Source organism: Mixophyes fleayi, chromosome 11 (genome assembly GCF_038048845.1).
Source record: "Mixophyes fleayi isolate aMixFle1 chromosome 11, aMixFle1.hap1, whole genome shotgun sequence".
Lineage (NCBI taxonomy): Eukaryota > Metazoa > Chordata > Amphibia > Anura > Limnodynastidae > Mixophyes > Mixophyes fleayi.
In genome coordinates this window covers 72,803,374-72,826,170 of record NC_134412.1, presented here as the reverse complement: position 1 = coordinate 72,826,170, position 22,797 = coordinate 72,803,374, and the positions used below count along the sequence as shown (strand labels likewise).

The following is a 22,797-nucleotide window of genomic DNA, read 5'->3' as shown; positions in this document are numbered from 1 at the left end:
ATTATTTATGTACATTCGTTACTAAAATAAACCTTGTGTCCTTCTGCAAATTGCTTCCCACAAGCCATGAATGTCCGAAACCTCCACAAAAAAACAGACCTGGTCTCAGGAACTATTAAACAAAAACTGTTTTGAGTTTGTCTCAAATTCCTTTCCGTTTGAGTCAGATATTGATTCTCTGCCATGCCTAGGGAGCTATGTGTAATCACATATTGCACAATACTGTTCAGCAATTATTTTGTAGCAAATACATTTCAGGGAATATTATCCTGTGTGTTGGTGTGTTGAGGATAGAGCATAGTGAGAACTATTGGCGTTACGTTGTATCCGTGGTATTTGTTTTGCTCTTAGTGTTTTGCGTGTGGACTTTCACTAGCTTACATTATGTAACAAGCAATCAAGTGTTGAGAGAGTTTAGAGGAATTATTACTTTCACCATATTGACAAAATCTGCTATTTTGTTGCTATTTTGGCACAATGACTTCTGAAATATCACCCTAGTAGCAAACCGTTAGCATTTGTTTCACAATTCGAATCACTATGTATTCCTGTGGCCTGACCAGCAGCATAATACATTCAAGAGAGAGTGCATTCTGCAATAATCCCTGAGCTCCCATCAAATACAGATAATGAGTGCGCACATCAGACGGCAGCATACAGTTTGGGCTCATTCCCACTGCCGCTTATTACAGCGCTGCTACTAGCCTTTAATTTGTGTTCTGCTATTTGGAACACATCGTTTTATTACTTAGGCTGCAGGAAGCTTTAGTTTGCGCCGTATCACTAGTAACAAATGTTCGTCAAACGTGTTTGCGTCTGACATTCATTTTTACTAGTGTTAAAAACGCAACCCCAGTGGGTATGTGACCTTTGTAAATACATATGGGTTGGCTTTGTCCCCCACACCTTATTTGCCTTAGTGAATAGACAACCTTAGACTAGCACTGTTTCTCTTAATGAGGATTAGCAAAATCTTGGCTAGCAAAAAATTCTTCATTACAAGGAATGTGTTTTCAATATGTGAGCTTTGTCGCCTATTGAAAAAAAAAAGACTGACAGATCAAACCTAGGGTGGTTCAGTTCACTTCCCGGCCAAATCAGCCTGTTATTTTGGTAGGGTCTGAATCCATGTGTAATACCGCTATGTGATGGAGGCATTTTACGATATTATGTGTTTTCAATAGACTGCTGCTGTAACTCTAAGTCTTGGCCGGGCGTGGCTGAAAACGGGACATGTGTTCCAGTCCACTTTCCTGGTAAATAAATGCAACTGCTTGAAAAGGGAGAGAAGAAGGACTTGGGAGACCGGGTTTAATGTCCAAACAGTCAAGCGAGCCCGAGAATTCAAAAATAACACGTGTGCAGTGGAAAACTTATTAATGAGTTCTTTATCCCCCCATATGTTTAGACCTGTTGGATTTTGGAGTGAACATGTCAGTTTTGCAGTAGTGGCTCCGGTAACTCCAATCTTGGGGGCAGGCGAAGAGGGAAAAAAGTTTATGCATCCAGTAATTGTGTATTATTTGTTTCCATTTCTATGTTACTAGAGAGATTTCTCACCATCCTTAGTCAAGCCCAATAAATGATCTGACAGGTGCAAATCTGCAGTGCAGAGAGAGAAATTATTCACACACGTCTGAAATACAACTGAATTGCAGTTCATTGCATTAAGAACATGTTTTGATACTGCTCCTAAGTATACTGTTGTCAATGGAGAGCTTCTAGTTGTCATAGTTGGCCATGAGGCAGTAAATATCCAACAGTGTAACTAACACACTATAAAAGGTGCCAACATTATATAGTAGGAGTGACACCACAGCAAAGCAATACCTAGAATCACAATGTGTTTATATAGATGTATAATGATGACACTACATAGCTCAGTGAATGTAAATTTACACATTGTTACACACCTCCCAACATTTGGCATCAGGGCTGGGGGTGTGGCCACGTTACGTTGGGGTCGTGTCTAGCGCTTTTGAAGTGCTAGACTGCCCTCTCCTGGCCCCAGTGAGCACTGCACCAGTTTACCCTTCTCTGCTACGCAGAGCAGCAGTGAATGAGATACTTTCCAAATTTCACACGCACGGGACATAGCCCTCACCTTGTGACTATCCCACCTAAGTTGTTATGGTTGGGAGGTATGGTAAAAGGTTCCTTTTAAAGGGGATCCCCTCTGCAGGATTACTTACATTTAGTAGGTTGTACTTATCGTCCTGCTACCACTTACGTATGTTACTTTTTACGCTCTAGTTTTCTCTTGTGTATGTTATCCATGTACTGATATCGGGGACAGCCCAATGCAGGCAGTAGAATGAACCAGGCAAAATGACTAAAAAGTACAGAATGAAGTCCATAAGAAAATGCAATGTGTAAAGGTCAGTCATTAACAGCTATGGCGTATTTCCATATGACCTATCTCAAGCACTATACCCATGGAAGTATAGTTAATGTTCTATTCTATGGTCCATATACTGTTGGCCGTCCCTATGTTGGAGTTACCGGACCCTTGTGGTTAGAGTTGTTGGATCTGCCCTGGCTAATTAGGGATAATGCTTCATTAGTGTAAATCTGCTTGCATTGCTTGGAATTAATGTGGGAAGGACTGTACAATATCCTGTAACAAAGACTAAAAGGCTTATTCTATTACGCAGTGCAAAGAGCCTAATGTGCTGTGACCTTACTAGTCTGTAAGAGGTAATATTACTGGCTGCTGTTACCTCACACTGCTATTTGCATGTTTGTTTGCAGATTTAAAGGATTTTTTTATTTTTTTTTTTTTTAATAAAGCATGGGCATTATAATATTTTGGTGGAGAAATCATGGTGGACTGACTGAATAGTTCAGATCTATTCCGTTCATATTGTTTACCTGTCGGGAATAAGCTGGTAGTCTCTCTGAAAGTATGAGTGGATAGGATGGATCCCTGCTGAGTCTTTGCTTCGAATGTTTTCCAAAAAATTTATAAAATATGTTTAACCATGAACCTTTAGCAGTTTTTTGTTCATAGCTATTTTGATTTTTGATTAAATTTTGATTACATTTTGTGCGCAAATTTTACATTGTTTTTATAATTGGAGCTGTAGTTTTTTGTTTTTCTACAGCATTACTTTTTTACTATGCTGTATTTTCATGAATTGATAGGTCTGTCTGCGTCCTAGGTAACCAGAATCGGTTCTGCGCTGCGGAACACTGGGCGTCTTACAAATCTACAATATAATGGTGAAACCTAGTTGTCGTCTCAGGGATACAATGAACTTGAACATACACAATAAAAACGAAAGAGATTGCTAACTTGAAATGTTAATTTTAGAACAAGTGACAATGACGTAATAGTTTAGAGCTGGACACACAGGATGTAGGATATATAGAAGAATCATTAGCAATCATGTAGCCTAAAGGTTTCCATATCTTGACAGAACTCAAGCTATGTCATATTGCATTAACACCAGCTGTATGTCCAGCCTAACAGAATACACTTTAAATCTCCATATCCTTAAATCCCTCACCCACCACTCATTGCTCAGTGTCAATCTGGGGACATCGTTAGCTGGAATGTAAGTGACAACTTGCACTGCTGACTGTGTGCACTTTATAGTTTTTAACCACAAAGTATGGCTGTGTGAAACAGGACCGTGGCATAGACACGTCTTTCATTGTGTCTTTCAGTGTGCCCAATATGACCTGATACTTTTCTAGGTGTGAGGCATAGGATAAATATAAATAATGTGCACACGGGCTGCTGTAGGGTGCGTACCTTGCCAGTGTGCATAGCTTATCTTGCATGAAATCAGTCTGCACATACTAAGAAAGTGAGCGCCAGAGTCTGCCACTAGCGCCAGCCTTCACCTGCATTGGAGGGACAGGAACATGAGACTTTGTGTGCATTTAAGCAAACTTTTTCCTTCTTTCATACACAAGACAGGGATTTGTTTCTGCTGTATTAGAGAGTGAAGTTATTTTGATGCTGAGTAGCGAATGCGTTTGTTGCACTTAATGGATGAAAATATGGGCACAAGTGGGGTGTAAGTGCCTGTGAGTTGGGTGCATGTGCTATTGGTGCCGACCTGCATGGATCATAAGATGAGTATACGCCGGCTTATACGGTCATTATTTTTACATTCTGCTGTTTTTTAGCGTAAATGACGCCCGTTTTGCATCCAACACTGTATCAGGGCCGCAATCACAAATCACATTCAGTGGGCGTTTTAATTACCGCGCATTCTAGAATTAGAGACGTTTGTTTTTTGATTAAAAATTGAATACAAATTTATATTTATTTCTTCATTAGTTTTATGCTGCTTCCCTTTTCTTTAGTCTCTGTGTAGCTGACCAATTCAAGATTAGTATTATAATGTACTTCTAACCCCCCCTTTCTGTTCTTATTTGTTGGATTTTAGAATCTTGTTACTGAAATGTCTTAGTCCTTGTTCAGACAATCCTCCTCAGAGAGTTCTGTCCATCTGTACGATGCTGCTGTTAGACCGACACTGCCAAATCTTACTTGGTTGAAAAAGTAACTATTGGACCACATAGCGACAATGCCACTGATATATATAAATATTGAAAACATAATTTTTTTGGTGGTAAAAAAATAGTTTGACCACTGGTAGGAAACCTCACCACAACATGACCTAATGACAACGCAAAAAATCTTATTTTCTAAATACCAAATAATTTGCTAATATATAAAACCCGCTACACATTACAAATCGGACCCGCACAGCTGCGGGTGACCCTACTAGTAGAAATGTATTGTCTCTGGCTTTACAGAGAAATGTGGAAGTTGCTTTGGACGATGATCTCTGAAAGGCTTTTTCACGTGACAGAATACATTTCTTGACTGTTAGACTTTTTTTCGGACAAATTTCCAATGCTCCATTATTTGTATACTTGTTTGAATGGACCCCTCCTATTTGTATATTTTGCTGTATGTATCCTGTTCTGTGTACTTTGTGAGCGTGCACCTGCATGTTCCAGCCATGCCAGTTATATGGTACATATTCCTGCACAGAACAGGCAATGTATCCTACTAATGTGTGACAGACGTGCACGTGACGTGTTCATAAGACTAAAGTTAGAGGTTTTAGGAGGAAATAAGAGAGATCTTGCAGCTCAGTGAATGTCCTGGACTTTTAGACCATTACTCGTTGTCTGGTATAGTTATTCAGTATTTAAAATTATATTACAAATCTTTGAAGTAAAGTATTCCAACATTTTACATTTAAAACTAAATTCCCTTAAAGCAGGACTCCAACAAATTGTTTTTGATAATGGAAGAGCTTCATTGATTGAAGTTGTATGTGGTTTCTCTGTCAGCATTAAGATGCCATCTAAACCTAAAAGACAGAACTGAGCAGTGTATGGGCGGTGTGCTGCCATTGCCTGCTCCCTATTGGTTGGCGGCTCTCATGTCTTCTCACAAGGCATGCTGGGACGGGACAGACGCTGCTGTCAGAGCTGGAAGTCTCCTCACAATGCACAAGGATGTCCTAGCTGACTGATAGTAAAACACCCAACTCTATTTGCTGTTGTGGATATGGTTGGTGGATTGAGGTCTGTTAGCTGGAGTTGCTGATATGAGATCATTGTGACGTCTCAGAAGATAATGTGATGCGTCCTAAACCTGAGTGTGAATGTGAAATATGATATAAAGTAGGTAATTGAGCCAGGCAGAATACAAGGGCATATAGTTGCTCATTACTGAGCCAGAGGTCTACACAAGGTAAGTTTTTGACCAGGCAGAAAGATTTCCATGGGCCGTATCGCTCTACCCCCAGCATTGTTTGCATGCTCTTGGCTTCACAAGTCTGCTGCTTATTGATGGTTAGTGAGGGCAGATCCTTTCCTTGGCTCGCAGAACCCCAATCTCCCAGTCCCGATCTCTCTGACGTATGCCGTGCTGTGTCCCTGTTTATAGCATGGTGAGAACTCTTCCAGGGCAATGACCTGTTTGTTTTTATTTCAGGTTCAGCAGGTCCTGTTCATCCACTGGTTGACCCACTGGCAGCTGGACCTCACTTAGCACGCTTCCCATACCCTCCTGGTGCCATCCCCAATTCCTTGCTGGCACAAGCACCTCACGAACACGAAATGCTAAGACACCCGGTTTTTGGTCAGTATTTACAAAGTTAGTAAATTTATTTTTCATTAAACACTGGTTATCACATTTGACAGAGAGGCACTGGGGGGAAGTACTTTGTTACTTAAGGTGGCGTATAATTAGTTGGGAGGAGCTCGCAGCCAATCATATACCTCCATTTATGACAATCAGCACTTTTATCTCTGACCCAATGTGATCACGCATTTTATTACATTCACACATATATACATGGGAAATGTTCATACTCAATATGTGAGGCAAATGTTATGTAGCTTGAAGCGATTGCTACCTGTTATCAGCTAGGATGTTAAAGGCTCCCACTATATATTGGTTAATTTTTAGAAATAGCTTTGAATATCATTTACAAACAAAAATTTTCCCAATGGGCTCCAACCAGAAACATAAAATAATATTGTAAGAAAAAATTAGATCAATCCACTGTCGCATCCCTATTGGAGGATGCCAACCTCATATACAAAGAACAGAAATAACATAATAGGGTGCGCCAAGAGGAGGATCCTAGAAGAAAAAATTGTGCAGGATGGCGGACTTTATTATAAAAGCATGTTTATTGAACAATATAGTGTTAATAATAAAAACCAACATAATAGCATATAAAATCTGTCAGCCACAAATATATACACACAGGTGTGTCTAAGGGGGCTGGTAAAAAACATAAAAATTAAAAATGTATAACGTGAAATTAAGCTTGGAATTCAAGTGTAATAGTCGTCATATTATATAATGGATAGTGTCTGGCCAGTACACATTAATAGAATCATCTGCCATCCTAGTAAAAAGCTTTGTCTACATAAATCCGTAGTGTATTGATTTAACTATACAAAGATCAAAGATTGGGGTCGGTACTTGGGGCAAATTTTAAACCTTTTCCCAGGACACATAGGTCCTGGTTGAAAGGTTAAAAATGGCTTTGGGGTTAATGCTTGTAATACTTTCCTCTATCTGTAATTCCCCCCCCCCCCTTCCTCTCCTCTTCCAAGTCCTTTTCATCAATGGTTCGTAAGAGTTTGTATAAGAGGGATAGGTTCCTTTATTTTCGTCCCCATCTCATGTTCTAAAATAGATGAATGGGTGAATGTTTTGGGCCTTGTTCCTTGTCTCAACTGTTGGTCCAGATCTTCTCTCATCTTTATATTGGGTCCGCCATCCTGCACAATTTTTTTCTTTTAGGATCCTCCTCTTGGCGCACCCTATTATGTTATTTCTATTTCTAAAAATGCATTTTGTTTAATATTTCTTTTAAATGGTAACTTTTCCCCATACGTTCTGCTGTTTATACAAAGCTTATTTTAGTACCCGTTAGGACTGTCCTCTCGGTGATGGAGCATATGGTATCGGCATTCCTGTCTAAATTTATCCTCAAACCTACAAACAACCATTTGAATATACAATAAATTGAGCAAATGTCTCTATATGAAATTGTTGTGACCATACAGCCTTTCGTCTCCTATGATCTTAACATACAATGTCTCTTCCAGGTGCACATTACCCTCGGGACTTGCCTGCAGGTCTCCCGCCACAAATGTCTGCCGCTCACCAGCTACAGGCAATGCATGCACAGTCTGCTGAGCTGCAGAGGTTGGCAATGGAACAGCAGTGGTTACACGGTCACCCTCACATGCACGGTGGGCATTTACCCAGCCAGGAAGATTACTACAGGTGAGAGCCTCCTTTGCCCCCATCATGCTTCTCCGCACCCCTGTTTACCCTACAGCTTCTGAATGATGTGGTTTCATGTCACTCTTTTATATAGCGGATATCCTCATTCACTGTTACTAGAATATAAATCACTTGTGTTCTCAGTCATGTCCACTCTAGTTTAGAAAAAGAAACAACACGGCAATGTTTCACAATATAACACCTACTAATCTTCTCTTTCAGTCGTCTGAAGAAAGAAGGGGACAAGCAGTTGTAACAGAGATGACTCTGGACCTCTCCCGCCCTCCCCTTAGGAGAGTCTGCTCCACACAACGGGTCCCCAGAGGCTGCGAGGTTCCTCTTGTATTTAAGACTTGTCATATACTGTTCATCTGTAAAGACGACTCCTCAAAGCCATCCTGGCAGCCCCATGCATGACGCATCCTGGCCCCAGCCTCGGGAGAGGGACGATGACGACGACATTGCACATTTGACAACGGTTTGACCACCCACCTCATGCTCTGGAGGTGCTGTTCCCCCGTACATTACACACTGTGTAAATGAAACATAGACGCTTGGTTAACAGAAACATTATATACTCCGCCAGCACTCTCGGGCCTCCTGGGCTGTGAGACAGATCCCTTCTTTATTTTATCAGCAGGAGACCCGAGTCATTGTACAGAGTTGCCCCAGGCTACCCACATCCTGTAAATACATTACAAGCAAGGACTAGGGGGGGAATGTGTCAGCAAGCATCCTCTCTATTCCTGTTCCTGCATCGCAGTTACTACCTGTGACGTTCCTTTAACCTCTTCATTGCCACAGGGACCCGTGACATTAAACCTATGGCAGCAAAGTGGTTAAGGACTCGAGAAGATATAACCACAGAAATACTCCCAAGTCTTACCAAGGATGCATTGGTAAAGCCGAAATCCTAAACCCATGTTTCATTTCTTTAGCATCCATCTCCTGCTGGCTCCCTGCTTATGCCGCAACATCTTTGTCTGAGCCTTGAATAGTCCACGTTCAGAATTGTCCGTTATAAAGAAGAATCTAGGTTTTCTTTTTTCTATATTGCAAAATCCTTCAACCACTCCAGAATGTGGGTGATGTCTGGAGCGTGGGGTTCCTTGTTTTTTTTTTATTTTTGTTGTTTATTTTTTTTATTATCCTAATTTGCGTGTCTCACTTGTAGATAGGGGCTACAGCGTTTTAAGTTGTAGAGGCGAAACGCACACAGGCTTGTGCGAAACTTCACTTTATAGCATTAAAGTTTCTGCAGGGTTAGAACTTTTATTATTTAATTTATAAGGAAAACCTCCTATATTTTAGTGTTTTGGGTCCTGCTATACTTAATGCCAATGGTTTTATTTGTACAGATTCTATTTAAACCTGGGCTATTTTTTTTTTTTATTATTTTTTTTTTTATTTCATGTCATTTTTTTTGTTTGTATGTTTTATTTACTTGTACCCTCTGCTCCCCAAGCGGCAGGCCTTTAACACGATAAAAGGACTTTAGATGTGCAGATGAGGCCTATGAAGGCATACTTAGTTACTGCTTCTCCACCCTGTTATGTTCCAGAGGGCAGGTACTAGGCTGCGTTATTCATGCTACAACCCACTATGCTGCTCACAGCTGTTTTAAAGCGGATGTCCAGACGCTGAAGAAAATTATCTTCCACTAAGTGGCCCAGCAAACCCACTTCTCAAATCCAGGCTCCACCCCTGCCCGTACCGACTGTTAATTTTTTTGTTGGCGAGCAGCATCTCAGGGCTGCGCCAGAACACAAGGCATAAAGGTTACGGTCAAGCACCCCTTCACTTCATAGAAAGGTCGTCTTTGCTCTCATTTCTCAGTGGTGACAGGGACAATTAAAAAAAACAAAAAAAAAACAAGAGGGGACTTATTGCAGTTCATACAAGGCAGCCCTGATGCTGTTGGTAATCAATAATTAAATTATGTCGGCAATTATGTTGGGACAATTTTCTCCCGTACACCACCTGCTATTTGTTTGCAAAGTATGATGGGAGTCTGGTTCAAGCAGCGTCTGGATAGCAAAGGTTGATTTAGGCCACACAACAGGGGCGTTACACCTTCCATTCTTGCAATAGTATTATACACTACAATGAAGTGTGTCTGCAGATCTGGGTGTTGGCTGGTCCCTTGTATAGGTCTCTGCCTCTTACCTTCCAGTCCCACAAGTGTCGGGGTGCTTAACTACTTTGCCCTTGTTGGCTGCTTTGTGTACAGCCTGTTGGGCGTTGAGGAGACCTGCAGTAAGTGGTGCACTAGGCTTCCCCAGCACTGAAGGGCTAGAGCTTTTACTGCCATAGGGGCTGGTGGCACGCGGTCTCGCCATGCTGGCAGGAACAGAAGTTAAGAAGTTGACTGTCTCTTTCGGTTATTTTTGTTACTTTTTACCACTCCACTCTGTTTCGTTTTTTCCTATTTTTGTAACTTCGGACGTACCTCGTTCAATGTGTAAAACTGTAAAGCTAATTGTTTCATGGCACCATTTAGCAGAATGTACATCCAGACTGCTCCATTTCTATATATATCTTGAAGATTTTAATGTATATAGGAGTAGTTTGCCATGGGGGTAGAAACCCAGAAATTCGTGACTTCTGTGTTTTCTCCATTTTGAGTATTTTGTAATTTTTTGGGAAATATTTGTGGACATAAACAATAAAGCAAGCTACACCACAGGCAAAGTCTTACTTGGTTTGGTGTGAATACACTACACCCACATGATACTCGGGCACACACAAATCTGCACAGCCTGATGTACAAAACTATATTCTATCATTTACAGCGACACCAAGACTTGTAAATATATTGTGTATAAAATACTTTTGCTGTCTTGTTTTCATTTTCTTCCAGCTGTCCCTGATTGCCACTGGCACTTAGGTGTGTTTTACATAGCTCACAACATTGCAGATTGGAAAAATGGGACACAGTAGATCATGTCCAGAATCCTATTGAACCTAGATCACCAGAACATGACACTTTTCCATACATTGGGACTTTTGGAAGGCACAATTGTAGCAGAGAAGTGAATCCGTAAATGTGATGCTAAAGTTTCTGGATCCAGTTTAAGTTGGTCTCTTCTCCCACTTTATAATTCTACGTTAAAGGTTTTCTGTGGCTGCTTTGTTTGTTCTTCAGCGTGATCGGTGTTAATATATAGCTCTCAGATCATACACACTAGGTCAGACTATAACGTCAGGTGTAGATAGCTGCATGCACCATACAGTAGGGACAGCTAGATCGCCTGTTGTAGATTGTCACTGATAATTAGGGTGGCTACGTAATACAGGGAAAGCTGGTTAAAGTTGCTTTGTGTGAATGAGCTGCACAATTCTACAAACGTCATGAGATTGTCAGTACTGAAGATGTGTAAGATATTAATTGTTAAGATAAATATTTGGCCATGAAATTCCACATTCGCCGGCCGGTTGGCCCTTTAGTGTCCCCAGTTACACCCCAACCACATCACACACAATGCGTTAAGTTGTCGCCCTAGCTCTAGCCATAGACTACATTATCCAAAATGCAAATCTACACATAAAATGGTCTAGCAAAAGTGGACCTCGGCGATTGTATCACCAGAATCTCTAAGAAATTACCTCTTCCACTGCCAAACTCTACTTGTGTGAAAGTTCCCCACAACTTTGATCATCTCTAGGTATGTGATGGTAATTATGATTTAATATCATGATCTTTTCGATGATACTGTTGTACGCCTTTCAACCTAACGTAGCCGGTAAGACCCTAGCTTGCCTTAAAGGACCAATAAACCTATATTACAAGTAATCGTCTGACCGCTCCCTTGTTTGCTCCCTATTTGTGTATTCACATAATCCTAAAGATTGTAAGCAGGGTCCCTCTTATCTCTGTCTATTTCTTAATATCATGTCTTGCTTTATTAAGTTTGTTGCCATTGTAAAGCTCTGCAGAGTATGCCAACACTATATAAGTGTTGATAATACAGTTTGGTTTAGGTAAAAGCTATTCACAAATGTGTATCAGTACTGAATATATTTAATCTAATATAGTGTATGGAGATATTATTAGTGATCCCATTGAAGAGCACTGTGGTTAGCCTCTTTAGTCTCCTATAGCCAAAAGTAACCGAGAACAATAGCTTGGACTTTAGGTTGATATTACCCGCTATGGCCTTTGCCAGTTTCAAACAAGTGGCTGTGAAATCTATTTGGCCTAAACATACATATTTGCCAATACAACACTGTACTTACATTGGTTTAGGTGACAACAATGCCTGGCCTGTGAAGTGAACATAAACTGGAAAACATAAACTGCTGTGTAGTCTCTCTCTGCCCTGACCCATCCAGCTACACAGTACATGTTGTGTTACCTTCTCTGCAGCTGTTAGCGCTGAGAAACTATAACTAAAACACTGGTTTCTCTAACCGTGCTGCCATCCGCTCTGTGGTGATGTCACTGGGGGGAGACAGATACTGCAATGTATTATTGTACATGTAATTGTCTGCCATACTTATTGCATACAGAGCTGTGATATCACTGGGGGAGAGGGGAGACAGATACTGCAATGTATTATTGTGCATGTAATGGTCTGCCATACTTGCATACAGAGCTGTGATGTCACTGGGGGAAGAGGGGAGACAGATACTGCAATGTATTATTGTGCATGTAATGGTCTGCCACACTTGCATACAGAGCTGTGATGTCACTGGGGGAAGAGGGGAGACAGATACTGCAATGTATTATTGTGCATGTAATGGTCTGCCACACTTGCATACAGAGCTGTGATATCACTGGGGGAGAGGGGAGACAGATACTGCAATGTATTATTGTGCATGTAATGGTCTGCCACACTTGCATACAGAGCTGTGATATCACTGGGGGAGAGGGGAGACAGATACTGCTATGTATTATTGTGCATGTAATGGTCTGCCACACTTGCATACAGAGCTGTGATGTCACTGCTAGCTGCCTTTTTTTCACTAACTGTGTTTTGAAAAGGTAAATGGGCAGAAAACTGAGATTCACATAAATCTCTGCAGAAGGTATTACTGGTGGTCACAATATTATAACACGCATTTCTTGGGCAAATATTAGATTTATAGATATTAATGATGGAACTATCCATAAGAATATATAACAGTTCTATAACCAGTTATGATTTAGCAGGTATGTCTGCAAATGCTACAAGATGATTTTCTTTATATTGGCGTAACTTGTACTTTCGCTATAGTATTGATTCAATATGAATTGAATGGTATTGCCAGTGTATGTATATCTGGAAACAAGGTGTTGTCCTCTGTTATCAGCTATTTTACCCTCAGGGAGACTATGCCAGTGGTCTTACTAACAGGATGTCTGTGCATGGGAAATTTCCTCTCCTTTTGAACTGTTTATTTCCAGTTCTGATACTCTACCAAAACTTTGTGCTATTTTAGACATGGGAAAGTTTGTTAGTGTCCTGCAATATGGTCTCCAGTATCTGAATCCTCCTCTCCATTAATAATCACAGTGGTATCTTCTACCTGTTCCATTGTTTACTAGATGCATTTAATTGTTCATTTTTTTTGTGCATTTGCAAATCTGATCTTTATATAAATGATACTGAAAACACTTCTGGCTGCCGTCTGAAAAAAAAATGCAGCACAACTAAAATGCTGTTAACATGGCAGAGTTTTCCTCACCTATGTTACTGCCTTATATAGATTGCCAATATAGATTATCTGGCTTCAAAGCCTCAAAATATGTTATCTCTCAATGCAGCGAAAAGTAAGTGTGGCGAGGGTATTACCATTTCTAATTCTTTATAGATTTGTTTTAATACATCAGTGTTCCTCCCAACTAACTGAATGAAGTGTCATTGATCAGGTTGTAGTCAACTTTCCTTGGGCAGGAGCAGAACATCCAATTAGGTAGATATATGCATCCCTTAAATACAGAACCATGTATTTGAACCACTTTGATCTTCTTGTTCAGATTCTCATTTTCTTGCTAGGTGGCCCTTTTATTATGTACACCTGTTAATGCAAATATGTAATCGTATGGCAGCAACTCTGAGACATGGTCAAGAGGTTCAGTTGTTCAGATCAAGCACTAGAATATAAAAGAGAAGTGATTTAATTGACTTTGAGCGTGGAATGTTTGTTGGTGCAAAACGGTTTGGTTTGAGTATCTCAAACTACTGATCTCCTGGGATTTTCTCGCACAACAGTTTGTTGAGAACAGAGTGCAAAACCAAAAACACCAGTGATCGACAGTTCTGTGAGTGACAGCGCCTGTTGATGAGAAGTCGGAGGACAATGGCCAGACTGGTTCAAGCTGCCAAGAAGACGACAGTAACTCAAGTAGCTGCATCACAACAGCGGTACGCAGAAGAGCATCTCTGAATGCACAGGACATCGAGCCTTGAAGTGGATGGGCTACACAAAAACTGGACAGTTGAAGAATGGGAAAACGTTGCCTGGTCTGATTTCTGTTGCAACATACGAAGTATATCTATTAAATAACTCGCCTTTATTTATTGGTATTGTAAATTTAAATTTTGTCCCCTTCAATATACTCCCCATTTGCACTAATACAATGCTGTAGTCTTGTTTTCCACTGGTAGAAGGTATGGAGCAAATCAATTGCTGTCACTCGTTTCAACATATCTGCCGTTTTCTTCTTACAGCATCAACTGACTCAAAATGTGTTCCTTTAAGCCCCAATTTAACTTTTGGGAAAAGATAAAAATCGCAAGGTGGTAAATCGAGGCGAATATGGAGGATGTTCAAGTGTAGTAATGTGTTTGTTGGTCAAAAACTGCTTCACAGAAAGTGCTGTGTGAGGAGGCGCATTGTCCTGGTGAAGAAAGAAACCATTTTTCCACAGTTGCGGCTGTTTCTTTCTAACTCCGCCTTTTCAAAACTTCCTTATAATAATGCTGATTAACTGTTGTGCCTTCTGGAACCCATTCTTCCAAAATTACGCCCTTGATATGGAAAAAAAACAATGAGCATTGCTTTGAATTTTGACTTGCTTTGACGAGCTTTTTTCATTCTTGGTGATGGTGTTTTCCAGTGCATTGACTGTCTTTTTGTTTCAGGATCGTACTGGAAGATCCAGGTCTCCATCACAAGTGATTACTTTATGAAACCGGTTTGGATTTGTGTCATTCTGTTGGTGTTTTGTGCAATTTTACAAAAAATTTTAAATTGACACGACGTTCAACTTTTAAACTTAGCATTTTTCCGGCACTCTACAGAAAACACAACCAAACTAAATGGCGTCTCACAATCAACTGAACGTCAGTGTGTTGCAGCTTGTGATGCAGGTTCAGACATGTTCAAGGTTACTACGTATGCAGTTATAACTGGCTCTGACTGCTTTGTTTATTAGGTGGAATCACAGTCTCGTTATTTAATAGACATACCTCGTATACAGTTGGTTGGGTCACAATTTAGCATAAACAACATGAATCCATCCTGCCTTGTGTCAGTGGTGCAGAATGGTGGTTTAATGGTATGGGGAATGTTTTCTTGGCACACATTAGGCAACTTAATACCAAATGAGAATGGCTTATGTGCCACAGCCTACCTGAGTATCGTTGCTGTCTGTGTGCATCCCTTTGTGGCCACTTCCAGCCTTATAATGTCCCATGTGTCAGCACACGTCACCTCAAACTGGTTCCACAGACATAATGAGTTCAGTGGCCTCCATAGTCACCAGATCTCAATTTAATACAGCGCATTTGGGATGTGGTGGAACGGGAGATTTGCAGCATGAATGCGCAGCCAACAAATCTAAAGCAACTGTGTGACGCTATCAAGTTAACAAGGACCAGCATCTCCAAGGAGTGTTTACTGCACCTTGTATCCATGCCACTGAGAAATTAGGCTGTTCTGTGGGCAAAGGGGAGAGGGAGGAGGGGTACCTAATAAATTGGCCACCAAGTGTAGGTGACAGACTTCAACATTAGAATTAACCCAGACACGTATAATTCAGCACTAACCTAAAAAGTAGCACAGTGTGACTTGTTCATATAAAATATCGCAAGTGGGAAAATAGAATTGTGTGTGTATATATATATATGTATATATATATGTATGTATAATTTATTTACTATTATTTGTGTGATATATGTTTTCATAATCACAGTACTGCTCCACCTTGTCTGGCATCTTGTTTACAAATTAGAGATGCTCTGGCTCGGTTTCCCAAGAACCGAACTTGGCAGATCCAAGTACCGAGTCGGATCGGTACTTTTGAGCGCCCTCGGAATTGAAACCGAGGCAAAACGTCATCGCTATGTCCTTGGATCTCACAATTTTTGGATTCTATAAGTACCGCCCTCCACGACGATCCAGTGCCATTTCACAGAGGGACACAGAAGGGGTAGCACAGTTCTTGGTAGTCTGTAATGGTGTTGGGCCGTATCATAGGTAGAATAGAAAGAGGAGAGGGTAGCAGTGTTCTTCAAAGTCTACTGTGACATTTGGGAGAGCTCCATTGCGAATTGTCATTGCTGACATAGAATTAATAGGGCAGGCTTGGTCTTCTAAATCTGCAGTCCCATAATGTACAGTGTTATATAGGCAACACACAAAGAGGAGAGCTTCATTGCTAATTGTCATTGCTGAAATACAAATAATAGGACTGGCAGGCTTGGTCTAAATCTGGAGTTACATTTTACTGTACCATAGCTCACTCAGAAACAGGAGAGGTGGCAGGGTTCAGTGCTGAAACAGAAATTGTAATAGGGCTGTCCGTGTTCTTAAACGTCTCCAGTGACATTCTACTGTGCCATAGCTCATACAGAAACAGGAGGGGTGGCATTGTTCTTGTCACTCTCCAGTCTGTCATGATGATACCAATCCCTCTACTTCATGTGCTAAAGCCTATGTTCAAGTGCATAGTGATTTTAAATCAGGGAAACAAAAATGTAACAAAAAGTTTGTACCATTTTAAATAAAAAAAAAACAACCCTCTAATAAATGAAAGTTTACTATAGAAAAACATAAAATTGCCAAGATGCCACCAAGATTCTACCCAAATATTACCAAGCATACCAGCATCAGGTAGCTCCCTTCTCTCAACTAGATTTCAGCACCTGCAATCTACACTGTTATCATATTCCCCTTCATCAGTGTGTACATCATCCTCAAACAATACTAATTCATCCCCGCTGGAATCCACCATCACAGAAGTCTGTGAACTTTGATGTTATTGCCGGTAATGGCCTTCCTCATGGAATTTGTAGTTCATTTTACAGCAGTTGTCATGATTTGTGGGCAATTCTTTTAGAACAAACCAAATGTCAAAATGTGCTGACTCATCTGCATCGACCACTGGGGTGTCTTGGGAAAGCTTAGTGTTTTTCCTAGAAGCAGTTTCCAGAGAAATTGAAGGAGGAGACCTTGTTGTGTCATGTACCACTTGAGCTGTCGGCCTGCTGACCAGGAGCTCATTGCATCTCTTTAGATCTAGATCAGTTGGAAAGAAAGTGAAGACATAGCTCTTAAATCTAGGATCAAGCACAGGTGGCAAAATGTATTGATCCGATTTCAGGATGTTGATAACTCTTTGATCCTGGCGAAGCAAATTTAGCACTTAATCTACAATTCCAATATAGTAAGCGGATTTGTTTTGTTTCACTTTTAATCCTTCAATTTCTCTAGCTGCTTCTCAAAAAGTCTAGGGGAATCACTTGACTCAAGCTAACAGTGTCTGCACTCTCTTCACAGGTGACTACTTCCCCTCAAATTCTATTGTTCTTGCAGCTGCTGCATTCTCCTACATGCTGTTGCAGAATCCCGACAATTACCCTAAATATTTGGCGACACAGACAGGATCTCCTGCATGTCACTGTCATTTTTTAAAAAGTTCTGTACCACCAAGTTGATTGTGTGAGCAAAACAGGAAATGTGATGGAATTCCCCCCCCCCCCCCCCCCCCCGCAGTAATGCTCTAACAATATTGGGGGCATTATCAGAAATCACATATCCTCAGGAGAGTCCAAGCAGGATAAGCCATGTTGCATCCCTTAGTTTTCAAGCAGGTTGTCAGCAGTATTACCTCTGACCTGTACCTTGTCTCGTCTCTGATAAACACCTCTAACTCCCGCCTTCAAGGGGTAAATGTATATACCCCGGTTTCTTCAACTCGCGGGAGTTCGGCGAGATGACAGCTAAAATTTAAAGCGGCACTGCCTTGTAAAGGCAAGTTTCCCTTTACAAGGCAGCGCCGCTTTAAATTTTAGCTGTCATCTCGCCGAACTCCCGCGAGTTGAAGAAACCGGGGTATGATACATTTACCCCCAAGACTTCTCCCATGCTTCTCCCCACTTATGGAATTCCCTACCATGCTCAATCAGGCTTTCCCACAGCCTTCAAATCTAGATGCTCTTTGAAAACCCATCTCTTTTTTTAGGTGACCTTATCCTTGATAACACTATTCACACTAATGCACCCTCACAACTATCCCAATCTCCACTCTGAGCCACACTTGCTCCTCTTGTTTCAGCTGTGCTCTCTTCCCTTTAGAATGTAAGCTCTAATGAGCAGGTTCCTTCATACCCTTTGTCTTCATGTCTCCATTAATTTTGTCTACCTTGTCTGTTCTTGTTTTACATACGTCCTGTTTTATGAATGTCCTTGTCTTCCCTACTGTATGGCGCTGTGGAGCACTGTGGTGCCTTACAAATCTACGATAATAATAATAATATGCCTCTTAGTGAAGGAGATGATACACACAGTAGCCTGTCTCTGAAAAATATGATGTTCTTGGGTACATGCTGCTGCTGTACCTGCTGGTGAAGGCGAATCACCAACCCAGTGGGCTGTCGGTCATATCTTTAGTTTGCCCAGTTCCACTTGTCCTCATATCTGTGGTTAAGTGTACAGTGGGCAGAATGGCATTTTGTAGCCCAATAATTGCATTTTTATGAACCTTCTGGTAGAGGTGAGGAATAGCTTTTCTAGTAAAATGGTGTCGTGATGGAATTTGGTAACGGGGACACAAGACCTCAAGTAATTGTCTAACACCTGTTGCATTGATAGTGGATATTGGTCGCAGATCTAATACTAGCATAGTCGCCATGGCGTCTGTGATCCGCTTTGCGACTGGATGACTTCTTTTAATCTTGCTAAGGATTAACAGTCAATTGTTGTAAACCACTAGTAGTCGTCTTCTTGGTCTGCTTCTGGGTTGAAGATCCACCCCCAGCAGCAGGAGCAGCAGCAGTGGGCCTAACGCTCAAGGATTCTTCTGAGGAGTCCTGGGTAGGGGAGGAGTCATCTCGCATTGGCAACTTGGATGCAGGACTAACCAATCACTTGTGAGGATATTGATGATGAAGGTGTTGGGGGAGTAGATTGCAGGTGCTGGGATCTAGCTGAGAAGGGAGATAGCTGATGCTGGACTGCTTGTTATTTTTTTTAGCATAAGTTCCTGATTTTCCCATGAGCTTTCCATGAACTCTCTTCAAATGGCGTAACATGGATGAGGATCCCAGATGGTTAAGGTCCCTACCTCTACTGACTGTGGCTTTACAATGCTACAAATGGCTGGACAATTGTCAGAATTTGGGTAAATATAATTCCACACATAAGAGGTGGATTTTTTGGTCTTATGCCTAGGTTTTTTTGAAAGTGTATGAAAATAATATTGTGACCTGTGAGGTGTTCAAAATTGATTGCAAATGACTTGAAATTAGTGCTGTTAAGGTTAATAATAATGTAGGAACAATAAACAAGCACAAATATGTGATTTTAGCTATTTTTATAAAAAAAAAAATACAGATCCTAAACACACGAGGGCGGTTTTGCCAAAACCAAAACACGAAGTTAATTTAGATCCAAAACCAGAACACGGGGATCAGTGGACATCTCAGTTATAAATGTGACTGCTAAATTCTGGGGATAGATCTGTAATGCCAATTTCCACCACTGTGTGGCAGCAAATACTTGCATTTGAGCCATCTACAATGACCATAGGAAAGTGAAAGTTAAGGGAAATGTTAACTTCTATACTGTCTTAAGGTTTTTAAGATATTATATTACTGATCTGTAGCAGCTTGATTTAAGTTACATGTGCACTGATGGTACTGTATTACAACATCACCTTTAATTAATCCAATGATATCATTCATTTAAAAGTCATCGAAACAATCCAAAAGAGCTAATCAAACCGAACAGTGCATTCTTCCAGCAATGATATGATGGCATTTTATTTGACACAGCCTCCAGTCAGATCTATTTAAAAAAAACAAAGCAAAAAACAGATGTTTCTCCCTAGCTGTGCCTTATGGATTTTAAATACGTAGGCTTTATAATTTTAAAGGGTCAACATATTTTTGGTACAATAATCAGATTTAATGTAACCAAGAAATGATTCTGATTTGAAAGAAATTATTTTTGTGTGAATATAATACATTTATGTGGCAATACTGGTTAAAAGAACATTGTATTTGCCAGATGAAATACTGGTTTATTTCTGAGTGCCACACTAAGCAACCAGTTGTCACTGTAGTTGCTCAGTGCATCCAGTAGAGGGAGATAAAACTCCACGATCATCTGTATAACTGCTTGACTATGTAATAAGGGTGATTAGGCTTCCTGGAATGAAATCATTTTATTTTTATAAGCTTGGGGTAAATGCTTGACTGAAGGCAATCTTGGGGTCATACTTAATGCATGAATATATATCTATACCTCCCTAGTGGCACTAAACATCCTGTGTGTGATGCACGTTGTTGGGTTTTAAAGTGGAAACTTGTCCATCTTGACTTCTCGTTTCTACTCAAATTATTGTGGCAATAAAAACGCTGCCGCTAAACCACTTCCTCTCTCGACAGTCATTATAATATTTGATTGAAATGCTTCATTATTCAAAGTACACCTGTCACCTACACACATTGTAGGTAGCCATTTTGTGGGTTGAACCAGAGAGAGCAGCCTATTGGCTACAAGCCAGTGACATCACTGAGGCAAACGGCACCATTAGAATGATTATGTATTTCATCTAAGATTGCAAATTCCACTCATTAAAACACGTAAAGGAATGATTAAAGGAGGGTTTAATCTCCCATCAGTGACTGCTGGTTTTGTAACTAATTGTTTCCTATGAGCTGCGCTACACAAATGGTTTTTAATTGCTGTGAAGTGCAATGATCTCCTTCAGTCACTCAGTGCTGCAGTTTATTCTCCTCGCATGAACTTCAGGCAATTATTTTCACCCATAGAGATTAACCGGATAGGCATTCGCTGATCCCAAGAGAGGTTAGCGGATTCTGGCCAGGAAATACTTATTTTAAATAGAGAATGCAGGAAGGTTTTAATCGCATGAATCATATTGCGGTTTTTCTGTTCTGCGATTTATGGCATGAGATTTAATCTCGGCGATTCAATCTCCTGTACAGCCCAAAAGTAATAAAAGTATGTGCATGTGATATATATGTGTATGTATATATGTGTGTGTATATTTATATATATATATATGTATATTTCTCTAAAGATAAATAGGGAGGGATACATATAATATATATTTTAAAACTATTATGGCCTGTACTCATAGACCCAACCTCTTATAAAATACACATTGGTTTCCCTATAGACGTAAGAAGTGGCAAAAATACAATTTGTGGTATATTTAGTGGGTTAAACACACCTTGGTTCTTCCATTAGTAATTTCACACAGTGTATTATTTTTGTCCTGCATAATGTAATTGAAAAGGTTTATCTGATACAAAAAGAACACCATGCTTGTTCTGAAAGAGTTGCTTGGGTAGAGTAAATAACTTTTTTCCTGGTAAAAACCAATGTAGAGTATAAAGTGGCCCCTTAGTGGTCTACCTTGGGCTGGGTCACTGGCTACCTGAATATTTTCTTTTTCTTTTAAAATGTTCCTAATAAGCTGCTTAGCTGAGCTATAATTTGCCACCCAGCCCCTGTGTGTGCTTATGACATGTTGGTCTTCACAGCCTCCAGCCTCAGCGCTTGTCATTAATATAGCTTACAAATGAAAGGCACCTGTGTGCGCTAGCAAAAGATTTACAACTTTATTTTTCTCCTTTTAAAGTTCAGGGTCAGAAGTTTAAATCTCAGCCCAGCAGCGCCTAGCCTCTGGCCTGCTTCCCCTCATCATTTTGGGTGGGTCTTCTATTACCTGGTCCATATCTTTTATTATCCTTATAGTGAAGATGATTGTTCTTTATGCAATGCTGTGCAGAGAACTTTTTTATTCTTTCACATCAGTCCTTGTGTCTCTGAATGGAATTTAAAGCCATCAGCAGTTTCTCCAAACACCTATATCCTTTTGATATGTTATAAAGTTGTACCGTTAACTTGCATTCAGTGGAGGCATTTTGGAGTCTGAACCAGCGCATCCCTTCCTGTAAGAACATTTGCGCAGGAATGGAGTTATCTTGCAAAGTGAGCTGACAAACTCCCATTTGTTGCTGTAAACGTTTCTTAGCATGAAGTATAACCTGTAAGATATTTCAGATGTATCTGTCCAGAAGTATTTATAATAGTGCATGAGAGATAGTGAAGGGGTGTTCTCCACAATGGGACTATGAGGTTCTGGTTAGTACGTGTTTATACATTATGTTCCAGTTGTAAACCATTATTCTACAGTCTATACCGGTGTTAGAATGTTGTAAACTAATGGAAACTGGCCGGCTTTAATCAAACAATCTCAGATTTGCATGCAATTTTTATCATTTAATTTGTTTATAGTTCCACCAGTTTCTATTATCGGCTTTGGGTGAATAGTTGAAAACAAGTCATCTACAATTTTACCCATAATTAACAAATATATATCATATATAGTATTCTATCCATTTTTTGTGCAAATGTTGCTATTATCTACATAAGATATGGCAGATTGATGTCATCTTCTGATTTCAGGACACAAGAGGTCTCCTATTGACCCCCTAAAAGCTACTGCAATTTACAATGAATCTCTGCTTGGGTAGGATCAATATGGCTACTATAGCCATAATCTATAGTTCTATAAAGCTTGCGTCTTTCCTGTCCTTTCATGTGAAATGAAT

The 22,797-nt window shown here is 40.3% G+C and overlaps 1 protein-coding gene across 9 annotated transcripts in view; it reads left to right on the top strand.

The window, feature by feature from the left end:
- The window catches only part of RERE (arginine-glutamic acid dipeptide repeats), a 243,916-nt gene extending 233,448 nt beyond the window's left edge, over positions 1-10,468 (top strand). For 6 of the 9 annotated variants that reach the window (XM_075191661.1, XM_075191663.1, XM_075191662.1 and 3 more), the window contains 4 exons: positions 1,185-1,256; positions 5,969-6,130; positions 7,603-7,783; positions 8,006-10,468. In XM_075191661.1, the coding sequence (XP_075047762.1) occupies positions 1,185-1,256; positions 5,969-6,130; positions 7,603-7,783; positions 8,006-8,039 (449 nt within the window). In that variant the 3' untranslated portion in view covers positions 8,040-10,468. The remainder of the gene's footprint in view (positions 1-1,184; positions 1,257-5,968; positions 6,131-7,602; positions 7,784-8,005) is intronic. The other 3 variants (XM_075191666.1, XM_075191667.1, XM_075191668.1) reach the window with 3 other exon arrangements.
- The last annotated feature ends 12,329 nt before the right edge of the window (positions 10,469-22,797 follow it).